At 36.0% G+C, this 16,169-nt stretch overlaps 1 protein-coding gene across 5 annotated transcripts in view; it reads left to right on the top strand.

Moving 5' to 3' along the window:
* NXPH2 (neurexophilin 2) overlaps positions 1-15,677 on the top strand; it is a 109,403-nt gene extending 93,726 nt beyond the window's left edge. For 3 of the 5 annotated variants that reach the window (XM_079135693.1, XM_079135694.1, XM_079135695.1), the window contains 2 exons: positions 6,182-6,314; positions 13,236-15,677. In XM_079135693.1, the coding sequence (XP_078991819.1) occupies positions 6,182-6,314; positions 13,236-13,979 (877 nt within the window). In that variant the 3' untranslated portion in view covers positions 13,980-15,677. The remainder of the gene's footprint in view (positions 1-6,181; positions 6,315-13,235) is intronic. The other 2 variants (XM_079135696.1, XM_079135697.1) reach the window with 1 other exon arrangement.
* The last annotated feature ends 492 nt before the right edge of the window (positions 15,678-16,169 follow it).

Here is a 16,169-nt window from a genome sequence, read left to right as displayed (position 1 = left end):
GTGGTGGATAATCATCCCTGGAAAGCAATAGACCTTGTTATTTTTATTACACTTTGTCAATTAATCTTTTAAATAATTACTACCTACCTTTTCTCTTGTTCTATTTAAATGTTTTGATATAAGTTAAATTGTACTTATCTCAAATTATCATGACTTATTATTCCATTCTGCCAATGTCTAACTTCTTGCCTCTCATCTCCATTATTTTTCCTGCTTGACTGCTTTATTGACTAAATCTCAATTAGAATTTGAAACATTTCCCAAAATGGCCTAAAAATAAAGCTTAAGGAAGTAAATAGTGAAGTCTAGGACAGTGAAAGGTTGTGGAAGTTATACACTGTCAATCAGATTATTTTCTCTGTTCTTATTGGGGATTTATTCTGAATCAAGCACTGTAAAAGGGGGCTGGAGACATAAGTAAGCTATAGTAGTTGTGAGGGAGTGTGGCTCAGTTGTAGAGCATTTGCCTCACATGAGGCCCTGGGCTCAGTCCCCATCACTGCAAAACAAACCAAAAAGAACAAAATCAGTGTATGTGTATTTATGTAGTTTGTGTGTGTGTGTGTATACAGCATATATGTGTGTATACATACACACAATATATACCTATATCTATATACATGCATACATATATATATATGTACATGTATTGTGTGCATATACAACAAAAATGATAATAAAAAAAATGTGACAAGTGCGGTGACGTGTACTTCCAAAGTTTACCCTAAGAGCAACAGATAGAGACATTTAACTCAAAATCTAAACCTGTGACAACTAAGTCACCATCAAGTACCATACTATGTTCTGTGGAGGATATAGAAATCAAGGGCATAATTGAGTCATAAAAAAATGATACTCACACACATAATTATTAAAATCATGGGAGTTCTCAAGAGACACAGACCAACAGAATGGAGAAATAAATATGTAAAGAGCTTTATTTCAAGGAATTGGCTCATGTGACAATGTACTGACAAGCCTTAAATCCACAGGGCAGGCCAGCAGGCTGGAAACCTTCAGGCATCTGTTAGTGCTTCAGTTTTAAGGCAGAATTTCATCATTCTCAGGGCTCAGTTGTGCTTTCAAGGCATTCCAATTGGAGGCAGTGCACCTGCATTATGAGGAGTAATCCACTTTACTTAGGTCAACTGATTGCTCTGGAGAAAACAGTAAAGGTGTGACTGAACAACATTTGCTAGAGACATTAGGTATATGACACATGGATCTAATCCACCACCTTAGCAGAACCCAGGAGTTGGGATATGAGGACCCTCTTGATGACTTGGACTCTTGTGAACTGCACAGAAGACTGACAAGAAGTTGAAAACCTTACACCCCCAGTAATGTTGCCAGCGTAGACCGAATGGGACAGAGAAGGGAAGAAACCGAGAAAGTGAAACTTTGAGTACAGAACCATGGAACAAAGACCAGGTTAGATGGGACCTCCTTGGGCTGAGAGGGCAAGTCTTCCATGCCAGTGGGCCCAACACAGTGAACTTGCTCCTGCCAGAACCATTCAGGAGCCTTCTATCTGCATTTTGATGATAAATGCTATAACAAGAAAGCCTTATCCAAGGTTTAGGGAAGAGATCTAGAGAAAATCAACATTAATTTGGATTTAGATTTTATTCATCATAATAGCAAGATTTGTTTTCTTCCAGGGTTTTTAAACTATAATTCAACTGACTATAGTTTTCTTAAAAATAAAGATAATATAGAAAATATATATTATTTATATTATGTAGAGGAAAACCATGACTTAAACATTTAAATAGTAATAGTTATCAAACTTTAATTTTTCTCACTTTTATTTTCTAGAATAAACCTCATTATAAAGACAATTTTTAATCTATTAGGTAAATTTATTACATTTTATTACGTTAATTGAAATATTTCAGTGTGTGTGTATGTGCACGCATGTGTGTTTTGGTGTCAGATCCATTAGACCATTAGTGTAGAAATAACTGACTTTTTACCCCAAAACCCCAATTTCTTGATTTATTGATGCCTATTAATACTTGGACCTTGAACAAGTCATTTAACCTCTCTAAGGTTATTTCTTGCCCTAGATGCCTTTCAGGGTAAATGTAAGAATAAAATGGGATTATTTATGAAGACTCTAATTCTCAATATAAATATCAAGAATAATTATTGCAAAAATATTTTAACATAATTATCAGTTTCATATACACAAGTTATGTGTGTTTATTTTTTATTAGGTAGTTTTTTTACAGTTTGTAAACTATTTCCAATATTACGAAACATATTTAAGTTGAATCATAATCAAGCAGCACATTTATATAGGATCCTGTGAAAGTCCCCAATAGATTGAATGTTACATTTAAGTGAAATATTACACTATGTGTCTACTCCAATTTGAAAAATTATTTAAACTAACATGTCACATTTGGTGAAAGAATGTAACCAATAAATGCTAACATTATGAATAGCAACAAAAAAAAGTCAACTAATATAGATGTTAAGTTTATCTACAAAATGCCTTCACACCAGTGCCTACATTAGTGCTTAATAGCTAAGTTGACACAGAGCTGACCAGGACAGCTAATGTAGGCTTATTGCCAAATCAATGGTACCTACAGATTGAAATACCAAGTGGATGTGATAGTAAGATACAAAGCTGTACATACACACAGTTCTAACCCTGGCCCGCTGCCTCCTCCCCACTTCCCCACACATTTTCTCATCTCTCATTGACACCCTGCCTAAACTGACATGGAAATAGAATAATCTGGCATTTCCACTCCTCATTTGATTGCTCTTCTCCTGGTTATAACTCTCCTTTTTAAATATCAAATCTTAGCGGTCAAGACACAGATTTGTGTTGTCTCTCTCAGGCCAAGGTATTTTGGTTGTATTTATGTGTTCCTATCATGAGAAGCATCTCTCTCATTGAAAACTTGAATGGGGTTTAAAGGACCCCCAGTGAAAGCAGACAGGGGCCACTTAACATGCTAATTCATTTACTCAGTAACAAAAGGACCATTTCAGTCTGTTAAATTAAAAAAAAAATCCCTTGCTTGACTATGCATAAACTGTGTTAAATGAGATTGCCTCCTGACCCTGTTTTAGTTGGAAAACGTGATCATACCATATTTAGCAGCCCCTTATCACAAGACATCTTTAACATTTGCTTCCAACCTGTTTATAACTTGTTTAAAGAGTCCTTTTTATTCAGCTTTCTAATATAAAATGAAGTCTAAGTTTTTCCCACATAATCCTCTTAAATGTTTATAGAAAATTCTGGTGTGTGCACACACACACAAGTGTTTATGTGCATGATTTCTGTGTGTCATATTATGTGTGAGTGTGCATTGGTGTGTGTACTGATTTTTTTTTTTTTGCAGATACTTGTGTCATTGATATTCCAGATTACTGTCTTCAAGATAAAATAAGAATTGCCATATTTAACCTTAGCAATAAGACTGCTGCCAAGCATTGCAATCTAGCTTTTTGGCTCTTACTGCTAAGATTTCTGTCTTCACATTTATGTTTCCTGTTAGTTCCTGTATCAATTTAGAAAAATGTAAAGGGTAGCTATTAAAAGATATTTGGAAGGTAAAATGAATTGCTACTCTCAGCAGAAAGGATGTCCATTGTTTAGCTTTCTTCTCCTAAGCAATCATTTGTTTTCTAACTTGCAAAATAAATTTTGAAATAATGCCACATCATGCCACAAAATATTAATAGGTATAATTAATACATTGAAAGATGTTTGATTCTGTCATTCTTCATTCCTTTTTTGTTGTTCTTCTTTTAATCTGCTCTGACAGTTCTGTAATGGAGCACCAGAAATATGACTCTAGGGCAAACCATACTAGTAATCATCAATATAGGATTGTATGTTGTCCAACAGATACATGTTCCTGTTTTGTCAGCAGGGATAATATTCTGTAAAATTTTTACCTAGAGAAAATGCCTTCCAAGATTTATTTACAAGCAAAAAATTTAATGGGATGCTGAGTTCGATCATGGCAAGGTTGTTTTTCGTAGGTCTTTGTTTTTTTTTTTTTATTTTTTATTTTCCTGCTGAACAAATTGTCATTTAGTTTAAACTACAGGATATAGGACAGTATTGTTAAAGCAATCCATTGAGGTAAGCTGTATGTAAGCAACAAAAGCAAGGCTTTGGATCACCACTCATTATTGGTTCTAAGTTTCCAGCTGTAAAGGGATCTGCAAGTCACCTCCAGGTTGCATAACAGTGGTCATTTTAGGGTTCTTGGCTTAAACTAATACCCCCAGTGAAATAATTAATGGTCAGCAATACAGATTCCATCATTACCACTACAAACAAATTCATCAAGCATTCATTCTTCCCAAGTGGCACTTAGGAATGGTTGTCATTATTAAAGAATATGAATAAAGGCCTCCAAAGTATCCAAGAAGGGAAAGTGCCAGGGCAGTGGGGTATGTTGCAAATGGGCCAAAGAAAGTTCCCAGAGACATCATGGGAGACACATGGTTTATTGGGGAAAGTTTACAGGAGATCAGCAACTATTCCAAGAGTTCAGTGGCAACAGGATGACATCACAGCAGTGTCTCATGGTACTTTGCCAAGCAGTGCCTCCCCTCTCTCACAGTGTTTAGTCCTATGGTGGCTGACTGAATGAGTGACACATACTCTTTCCATGGTGCCCTTAGGTCCATGCCAGGCCCTGCTCAGAAAGGAGTTTTATGTTAGGCTGCAGAATTAGAATGAACTTGCTTAGTTTGCTTGCATGTGCATCATCCCAAGGAGAACTGTGCTGGTACACATGGACAAAGTAGCTTTCTACAGGTAACACCACCTTGCCTTAGGTCCCAGTGTGCATAAGAGAAAGTCAGTGTCCTTCAAGTTAATATGTATCTTAACTTTCTGGCCCAGGCTTCCGCTTCTTATTCTCTTAACCTGACTAGGTTTTGGAGAACAGAGAACAGGCATTTGGCCCATGGCATTTTACTGTCCCCCTTTCTTTTAGGGATGATACAGTAAACCAGCTGCCTTTAAAAATATTTGTACAAATCTGTATCGACTTATTCTTTGCAGTGTATGCCAATCCTCTTGTCAAGGAAAAGCCAACTCTCCTAACTTGTTATAAATCCACATATTGGAACACACAGCTCATTTTTCAAAATCCCCTTCTTTGACGGGTAGAGTAGTACGTATTTTTGGTGTACTATAAAATAGTTACAGCCTTCCTTTTTTGATGGTAAATGATCTATGCATTGTGTACTGTATGTTACACCAAGTGTTTCACAGTAAGCCTGTATAGACTATAAATATTTTATATTCAGTGCAAACAGAAAACTGCAAACTCTCATGAAGTATAGTGCCTCTGTGATATTATAACTATGTTGAAAAATTAGTTTGTTTTGTTTTTACTTTCATTTAGAACATTCATCAGACCCTGTGATAGTCATGGACATTAGCCAGATTTGTTGTCTTTTAGATTATTAAGACACCTATAAACATAAAAACAAATTTATTATTGAAGAATATTCTTATTCATTCAGAGAATACATAGTTCATTATTGATTATTGTTATCATTAACAGCCTTGATATATTACATTAATTTTACATAACCAAAAAGAGAATTATACCATAATCATGGCAAAGCTCTCACTATCCCACGACCCAAGAATATATATTATGAACTTTCTCATAGCTCTTTGGAGATTTAAGAGTAAAAGACACGCCTGTATTGCTGAGGTCCTCTCTTCCTAGCACCAAAGCTGCAAGTCAAGAATTCAGCAGACTCAATATCACAGCCTACTCATCCTGAGGCTTTCACTAGAAAAAATATCAGTATAGTCTTATAATGTTATCACATCTTATTAGTAATTATAAACAAATCAATAAACAATTTAGATCGGGTGATAAGGGAATATAAATTCTGAGATCGATTTGTTTTCTTGTCACTAATTCATTCTTTATCAGCTATCAACTGGTCAATCTTGGATTTCATTTCTCTCATCTGAATAAAGATATTAATTGCTCAATTCAGTTTAATCCTTTCCCTGTTGTTTACACGGCTCCCTTAATGAGTATCAGCACTCCCCATCCCTTATACCAAGATGCATTTACACATACATGTAGGCCCTTATGACAACTATAAATAAGTAAATTATTATTTATGTATGATTATTTCTTTAATGTTTCTTCCCACTTCTTTTGTACAGACTGCATAAAGACAGAACTATGTGTGTCCTGTTCAGCATCATACCAGGCCGAGAATATACATACAAGCACCCAGATAAATTTGAAAAATGTGTGTTAAGTGAAGAACAAGCATGGGCATTTGTGAGGGCATTGGTGAGCACAGTTGAGGGTTTCCTTGCCTCTCTGCACTGCAGTGCTCACTTTCTTACAGAGACCCTGCCACAGATCTGTTTGCTTATTAACTGTCTGTCTCATAGGCTCCTCCACTAGGTGACTCCATCTGCAAAGTGCATCCCTTCTGTGCTTTATACCATTTCACTATTAAGAAAACCAGGCCCAGAGAAGGCTGTGGCTAGATGGTTAAGTGACTGTGCCAAATGTCTGTTTCTATTTTCCTCAAGTTCATCTAGTAAATCAAATCTCTACCACTGCTGTTCTCATCTCTCTTTTCCCTTCTTTCTTTGATCCAACATGTCCTGAATGAGCTCATTGCCCTGCTTCTTTAATTAGTTCTTTAACTCTTGGCAAAATTTTTCTGATTGGGTAAATTCAGCCACTGATGGGTATGGTAGCCTCTTTTCTTTCTTCTTTTTCTCTCAAAAATATTTTCTTAGTTGTAGATGGACATAATACCTTTATTTTACTCATTTATTTTTATGTGGTGCTTAGGATCTAACCCAGTGCCTCACACATGCTAGGCAAGTGCTCTGGCACAGAGCCACAACCACAGCCCTGTTAGAGTTTACTACAATAGGGACAGACTTGACTAGGACATTCCACTTTTCCTTTTCTTCCAATCAAATGACTGTGAGGGCAGTGAGGGAGTCCAGTAGCATTCCCATGATTGCAGGTATAGATAAAAGTCAGTAAGCAACAAACTTAATCCTCTTAAAAATAAAATAATATTTCTGTGAAGCTATTTCTGAATACGGAATAATAATTTCTTCTAGTCTTTTCCTGCTAAGTAGGAGAAGCATATTTAGAAGCAGTGGGCTTAAAGGACTCAGCTGGAATTACCTAAGGAATCCAGGTCTCCCCTATCCCCTGTTGCCATTAAATGAGGAGTCAATAAGAGCTAAATAAATGTGTCAATTAGAATTGTCAAGCCCTGGCCTAGGACAGCAAGGCTAGTGGTGATCTCTCTTCCCTTAGGGTCCCCTCAAGTAGGAAAAAATAGCATCTCTTAGGACTGCTGTAGTACAGAGCTACCCACACTGATAATGGCATAATAGGTATTAGAGTTTAAAGATTTCAAATTCCCTTTCATTATTAACTAAATGCTTAAAAATCATTTTCCCCCACAATTGACGACCCATGTAGCTACCAAGAAGAGGCAAAGCAATCACAATGATGGATTTATAGAAAAGGGTTAACCCACAGTATGGCAAAGCTTTGAATGTCATGGAACCCAGGGGAAGTCAAACAAGCATTCATGGTGTTCTACCACCCAGAGCACTGAATATAGAAGAGTCCTTAGTGAAGGTGTCTTTCACTGTTACCTTTGGTAAATTGTTTGGCCTGGATAGAAAGCCCCATCTAAAGCTTGATACTTTCTCATTAGATATATAGCATTAATTTCTGTGCAATAGGCTAGTTCCTAAACCAAGAAGGGTCATTTGACATAGTCAGCAAGTATTTGTACAAGATGTTTGTAGAATAAACTTTTCTTTATGGAGCTATTAATTATCAAAATGGACCAAATTTTTAAGGAATTAATATTAAGTAAAAATAAAAAAGCAATATTAGTAGTGATGTTGACAAACGTTTATAACATGTAAATTGCCAGAATTTAGAAATCATCTGTGAGTTCCTAAACAACTGAGGTTGTTTTAGACAATTCAGTGATGCTGTGAAGTTATAAACTGAAATAAAGTTTCTGACTTTAAAATGTTAATCCTTAACCAAGTACCACTGAACTAAATATAAATTAAACTGTTTATGATAATAAAAGTCTATAATCCTTATGAGAATTCTGAAAACAAAACTTTTTTTAAGGAATCTCTTCTACTTAAGCCAAGATATGAAGATTAGCCTCAAGAGGGGGTAAGCCATGTTGCTAGCACGTACGCTTGAAATGAAGCAAAGAAAGTAAACTTTTACATCTGGATTCTTCCTACCCCAAACCTATTCCCCAAGTCTAACCATGAGAAAAACACCAGAGAAACCCAAATTGAGAGGCATTCTACAAAGTGCCTGATCAGTACTCCTCAAAACTTTCAGATCATCCAAAACAAGGGAAGCCTGAGAAACTGTCATAGCCAAGATAAGCCCCAAGGATTCACAATGACCAAATGAAACATGCAATCCTTGATGAGATCCTGGAACAGATGAAGGACATTAAGGGAAAAGTAAGGAGAACAAAGTGTAGGAGTCAGTTAATAATGCTGTATCAGTATTGATTCATTGGGCGTTACTAGTGTACTGTAGTGTTAGGTGTTAACAGTGGAGGAAACTGGGAACAGGGTGTGTGGGAACAACTCTCTGTACTATGCAACTTTTCTGTAAACTCAGATTATTCCAAAATAAAATGTTTATTAAAAAACACAGCAAATACAGTTGAAAAAAGGCTCTTCTGATATGATGTTTGCAGAGGAAGATGCCTTTTAGTTTATAAATTATTTCCATAATTCGTGACAGTTCTCACATCTGCTACTATAAAATTCATAGCAGCTTCTCTGCCTCTTGGGAAAAAATGCATTTAATTATCAGTGAAATTCAACTTCAGCTTGTTATGATGAATGATTTGAACCTGTCAGCCCCCCCAAAAAAACAAAAGAACTGAAATGAAATACAGTCTTATTCCTCTACCCCTTCCTTCCACCTGCTTCATTTAATTGATGAAGGTTTGAGCTTTTATTAATCTTTTTGAGCTCTTCTGTAAGATGCAGAAAAAGCTAATATGATATCATTGTATCTAGCTAATGTGTGTGCTTTGTGAAATTGATACACCCTGCCAAGACATAAATTACTTAAGCTTTGATAAATGTGTTGAAATCAGGGAATGTTCAAACAGATAAAGCACAGCAATTCCTCTTTCTTCCCCTGTTTAAAACTCCATTTTGTGCTTGCGGTTAAATGTTTTGCATTATTATTGTAATATGATGGGGCAGAAGACAGCAGTGATATTGAAATTAGCATGAAGAGCCCCAGCAAGCACAAAACGTAAGCAGGGGAATACAGCCATGTGTTTAGATAACATCTATCTTGCCTTGAACAGAGAGAGTTGCCAACAGCTTCAAAAACACCTGCAGTCTTCTCCCAGTTACATCACAGAAATTCTCTGTGCAGGAATGAGGGCACCTGCCAGACACTTTGTCCTTTCAGCTCCCTTTGCTGACTCATTTGGTAGGTTAAAATCAAAGATCCACAAACACATTTTGTTGGCAAAGAGAGTTCACCTGTGTTTGTGATCTGGGTGTGACTCAGAGACCAATGGGACTGGAACCATGAGAAAGCATTTGATTGATGTTTGGGGGTTGAGAAGGTTGACATCTACTTGGTTGTTAATTTATCACACAGTGTTAAACAAGTTGCTCAATTAGCCATTAATTAGTTTTCTGGAGGTTTGAAAATCCATGTAATCCTTTGGCTATGTGGGTCATAGACAGTGGAAGGCAGAAGGCTGCCCATTGGACCATGGAGAAGCCGTCAATCATTGAGTTTCTTTTGCCAAGAATTAGGCTCCATCCATTCTTTTGATTAGCCCTTACAACCAACCATCAAAGGAGATATAGATGAGAAAACTGGGATTCTGGTTTGCACTTGAGCAAGGGGCGATGATGTCATCAGGTACCAAAACTGCTTTTTCTACCATGTCATGCTGATTCCCAGTCAGGTGTGGGAGGGTGCGGGGTGTGGCTCAGCAACCTTCAGTTCCCCCGTTAGCTCTCCTGAGATTAATCATGAGCCTTGGAGACTTAGGTCATGCAGTGATTTAGTCTTGTATAGGAAAGGGTACCTTCTCTGCCTTGATGCTATAAAGTGATGATTTTTTAACAAGGGGCTGCCAGAACAAGGTACACCAAAGGGAAAGGAAATTGAGAGAGGGAGGAAGCTTATGTATAAGTTTACATAAACTTATACATATAATAAATAAACATGCAGTGTGTATGCATTTTATCTAAGGAACTGCCATTTAGTGTTTTAATTAAAAGAGAGAAATGTTATAAATCTGTGCTACTAGCTCAATATTACTATTTTTTATATAGACCAACTTTAAAATCAGTGGCTCCTTAAGCAGGTTTGGACCTGAAGAGTAGTATGTTAGAGTGAATTTTTTATAAATCGAATTCCATTTCAAGTTCTTACATGAAGAATTTTTCTGAGAAATTAAAGTCTTTATAAAAAATTCATATTCAATTCATCTGTTTGATAGGTTCAGTTAGCTTTTGTTCTGTTTTGTTTCAAACTCCTATTTCTTAAGTAAGTTTGGGTGAAGTTCTGTTACAACATAAATGAATTTCAGGAAAATCTTCAGATCTTTAAAAAAAAGTTTCAGTAACTGGTCACACATTATTATTATTGAACAGTCTCAGATCCATCACAACAGAAGTTCTAAAAATAAAGGGAAACTCTCTTAAGATGTTGGAGGTCTATCATCTCTTCTAGAATGCATCAAAATCGGCTGAGACTATGTGATTGCCAAACGTACTCATCATTGAAAGATGGACTCATGTTTATAGGTTTTCAACAGTAGAGTGAGGAGAAAATCAAGCAAAGCACTGAATCAAGAGAAATTTTCCAGGCAGAAAAATTTCAGGAAATTATATAACATAAAACAAACACTTTGAGGAGAAGAAAAAAGTATACTGCTGCTGGTGGTAGCAATGAATGTTTTTGTACATGTGGTTGAATAAATATTTTGGATGGAAATATGTATCTTAGTTGTGCTAATGAAGTATTAATTAGCACAGTGGTGGTAAAAATAAGAATGGAGGGGTTTTTAAAGGCATGTTAAGAAGGTAGCATGTCAGAAAGGATGTGCCCTATAAAAGAGAGGAAGGAAAGCAGGAATGAGGGAGGAAATTTGAAAGCTATACTGAATCAAGGAGTAGCAATGGGGAGGCAAAAGAGCAGCTCTTATACACCAGATGCTGACTGAATGGTAGATGTTATCTGTCAACATTTCCCAAGCAAGACAAATCTTATTGGAGACAGGTGAAAAATAGGTGACAGACTCTGGGAAAAAAGAATCATGATCACAGAGAAGAGAAATCAGACCTTGATCAGCAAGGGGCTTCTTGCCTGCTCATGTGACTTTGGTGCTGTCTGGAGTGAGGCCAGGACATGTCTTTAGACTGGTCTGCATCAGTTCTCAGGAAACTCAAGTCAGAACTGGATCCAGAGCACGGAACTCCATGGGCTGCTATCAGTTGATCGACATACTTCATAATTAAGAGTGCTCAGCATTAGAAAACTGTAGTTATAGTATCAGACATATTTTGAGCCACAAATCCTTAAGGATTATCCTTCTTTCCCTGGTGAATATGCCATCTTTACAAAAACAAAGAAGTAATCAATTTAGGATATATAAGTCCCTAAGAGGTCATACGGGTTCTTAAAAATGTAATAAGCTTATGCATCATATCAATTTGCCTTTCTGCCAACATCAGTAATTTTAATGAAAAGACTTTTTTATTAAACTCTAGAAATTGGGAAGAAGAGGCTTTGGAAAATTAATCAAAGAGAGAAATATATATGCAATACCCCTTTACCACTACCATCATGGAAAAAATAAGCCCACAATTCCACCCCTAAAGTGATCCTGGGAACAAGTATAGATGGAAACACTTTTCACAAGGTTCTTTTAGAACTTAGACCTCTAAAATTTTATGGACATACAAAAGAGGACCTCATGTTATCAAAGTACACCATATAGCTGAGTGCAATATTTATAATCCAGGCTGTGTCTTTTTTTTTTTTTTTTTTCCAAAATTGTATTGAAAGCAATAATTTCTGGAATAATTTAAGACTAGTTCTATCAAGTGCTTTGCCAAGTTTGAAAGGACTGGAGCAACGGTACATAAACACAGCCCTCTTCTCCCCTCATCCTTTTCATCATGCTGACAGTTCTCTGTAGAATCATCACAGGAGTGGTTTGTGCCATTAGAGATAAGAGACTATCTGTGTTTCCACTAGAAACCTCTATTTTCCAGACTTTATAACTCATCCATAAATATTCACTCCAGTCAACAGTTTCAAATGTAATGATTATGCCCCTCAAAAATCCATATTGACTTAACTAAATGACTTTTAGCAATTGTAAGGACCCTTATAGTACAAAAGGAATAAAAAGGAAAATCAAATGCAAATAATGTACTATATTTCAGTGGCTAAGATTTGAACTAAAAGGCTGTAGAACCAGTAAAACATGTGCATGATGCTTTCCTAGCAATCTTGTCTTTTGATTATAATATTGCTATAAAAAATGAATTAAATCATGTCTATCAATTTATACTTTTAACATTAATTTCTGTTTCTATTAAGACTATTAAATGCATAATTATTTTTAACTAAAACCAGTAAAACTTCTCAATACTAATCACATGCCTTTTAAGTAACAGTTTGAGGTGGAATTATATAAAAAATTATAAAATTTTGAGTCTTAAGCCTTTGAATATAATAATAGCCTTAGTATTTTCAAATATATTTACTAGACTTATTGATATCTTGTATTTTTATGCTTTATAGCTCCTTGGGAGAAATTTTCAGCATTTAAGTTGTCTTCCAACAGAAAAGACCTCACAAATTTAACAGTTTTTATCAAATGGGGGCCAAAACATGATTCTTTTCACAATCTGGAAAAGAAAATTGTGAAGATGCGGAAACAGAAAGTGAGATCACATCAACCAATCAAAATTAAATGCCCTCTTCTTAATCTTACCATTTTAATTTTTATATTCACAGTTGGAATTAAATGCTCATCTCATAATACTGTTGAGCCCAGCTGTGTGTGTGAATGCTATCGAACAAGACTCCAAATAATACTGAAGCTCTCTCTTATGTTTTGCCTTCAGTCTGTGCACAGGCTCAAAGCCTACCTGAAGTTTATTTCTCTTTCTTCTTTTCCCACAGCTATTTTGTGATGGTAAAGAGGCTGTACATGCCACAGAAGGTCTGGATTGGGAAGACAAAGATGCCCCAGGGACATTGGTTGGAAACGTGGTGCACTCAAGGATCATCAGTCCTCTGCGCCTGTTTGTTAAACAGTCTCCAGTGCCAAAGCCAGGTCCCATGGTGTATGCAGACAGCATGGAAAACTTTTGGGATTGGCTGGCCAACATCACAGAGGTTCAGGAGCCACTAGCAAGAACTAAGCGGCGGCCAATAGTGAAAACAGGAAAATTTAAGAAAATGTTTGGATGGGGTGACTTTCATTCCAACATCAAAACTGTCAAACTCAACCTCCTCATCACAGGGAAAATTGTCGACCATGGAAATGGAACCTTCAGTGTTTATTTCCGACATAATTCAACAGGCCTGGGCAATGTTTCAGTGAGTTTGGTACCTCCTTCCAAAGTGGTGGAATTTGAAGTTTCCCCCCAGTCTACCTTAGAGACCAAGGAATCCAAATCTTTCAATTGTCGCATTGAATATGAAAAAACAGACCGGGCAAAGAAGACCGCCCTGTGCAACTTTGACCCATCCAAGATTTGCTACCAGGAGCAGACTCAGAGCCATGTGTCTTGGTTATGCTCCAAGCCCTTCAAGGTCATCTGCATTTACATTGCCTTTTACAGTGTTGATTATAAACTTGTGCAGAAGGTGTGTCCTGACTACAACTATCATAGCGAGACCCCATACTTATCTTCTGGCTGAATCTGTCCACAATAATGGAACTGAGAGACCTATGTATATTTAATTAGAATGAACAAGAAACAAGTCCAACTTTTCATAGTAAAGGATCCCTTTTGTTTCTGTCAGTGAACCATCATTTCCTATCACATTTCCAAATTAAAAGAAAAAGAAACATATTCCAATGTGAAATGTGTTTTCTATCATAAGTACCTTTATCTAAAGAGTCAAACTGTTTATGAAAACCATCACTTTCATGTAAGATGGCTAAGTTCTAGAAATACTGTTTTCTGTAAAAGCAGCATCAATGGGAGCCACGTGGGAAAAAGAAGGAAGTGAATTACGCATGTGATAAACATTGCTTTTGAAATGAACCTGCCTTTGAAATATATTTTGGAAAGTTACCTCAAATTCAGTAAAGATTTAGTAAAATACCTAAAAAGATCATCTTTGATAGATGAATTGTGTTTCTGACATTAGGTATTTTTTTAAAAAATTGTTCTCTTTCCCCACCTTGGTGCCGGTATTGATATGAGAGATGCAGGGGTAAAATTTGTTTCAAAACCTATATGTGAAGTTTCAGTGCCACAGTGGAGTAACCTGAACAGTTCAGTGGAATGTAATTCAAGCACCTAGCCCTGTGTTGGTCCCCACCTTTATGATTCTCACCTGAGTAGTAATACTGGAAAGCAAATTTGGTATGTCCATTCAACAATAATAAAAGACCATGTTGTCTGTAGAGTCTTTTACCAATTTCAATGCTGTGAGATTATCAGAAGTGACAAACTTTTTATTCATCCCAGAGCTTAGGCCCTTATTCTATTCATTTAATAGTGTGATTTTTATATATATGTAGAACAACTCTGAAATTGAGCAAGAGTGGTTGATTCTTAGACTAGAATGTAAAAAATAAAAATGAAAGCTAAGGGAAGAAATTTCAGGATTGTGGATTCATAATTTCTAACCTCTCAGATTAAGTTCTTGCATTTAATTGTTAGAGAGAGGGATGAAATTCTATGTGGTAATAATGAGTTATATTTGAACATTTCTATATTATTAAGTGCTGATATCCAAGATACCTGGCTCACTTGACTTTTGAAATTACTTCTAAATTAATGTCACTCATAACTGATGCCCTTCCTAAATACCCTGCCGGTTCAATGGCAACCCTGTGTGGTAGGACTGGATGATCACTGGATTAGCACAGAAAGAGGATCTGCTTGGCCAGGAAAGAGACTTCTAGAACTTGGGCTTGTAAAATGGCTTGCTATTGACAATAGATGTTAACTTCTTTCCCCCTTCTTATCTGTAAAATGTCAATTAAAGTAAAACATTCAATCGTGGACTAAAGGAAGATAAGTCCTTACCAACAAAAATGCCCTTACCACACTGTTCAGAAAGCCAACAGCTCTGTTCTCTATTTTTACATCTCCATTCTCTTCCTGTGTGATATCTGCACAGTGTTCGATTTTGTCTTTTGTAAAAATTGTACTAGGCTTAGTGTGTGGTAGTATAGGCTTGAAGTTTTTGCTCTGAGTTCATCAGGTGCTTTTGTAATTTTGTGGTCAGTAAGTAATATTTTGAGGCATCTTTTTATTTTCATTTAGGAACACAAGTAGAATACTATTTATTGTAAAATACGTGGGACCCATATATGTATATATACTTAGAATTTTCTGTGTACAGAGAGTGTGTACACATTTCTATGTAAATAAAAAGAATTTGCTAGATCTGTCACATGATTTCAGGGTGGTTATATTTTAAAGAGTCTTTATTCTTCTATTCTCAAGAATTTATTCTCTGTGTGTATGTGTGTGTGTGTGTGTGTGAGTGTGTGTAATATTAGTGGAGCATTAATATTTTCTTAATGTACATATTAAATAGGGCATCTTGGCTATAGAGATTATAGAGTAAAAGGATAATTCACATAGAACATATGGTACAGAGCCTGACACCTAGTAAGAAACTATAAATGTGAGCTGCCATTGTGATTGTAATTACTACAACATCAAATGAGATTTAAAGCCTATTTGATGTTCCAATGTTGAGAGATATAAACATTATTTCCATGCAAAGGAAAAATACCTCTGTAAATTGATTTATACAATCTGTGGATTTTAGTCGGGCTTATGAAATTTTTTTAAAGTTTCCCACAGGCATATTTTTAAATTGGAGTAGAACATATGCCACATGTATTTCTAAGTCATAATTTTA

The sequence above is a fragment of the Sciurus vulgaris genome (assembly GCF_902686455.1).
Source record: "Sciurus vulgaris genome assembly, chromosome: 3".
Taxonomy (NCBI): Eukaryota; Metazoa; Chordata; class Mammalia; order Rodentia; family Sciuridae; genus Sciurus; species Sciurus vulgaris.
Note: the sequence above shows the minus strand (reverse complement) of the source record. Positions and strands in the feature narration are given on the sequence as shown.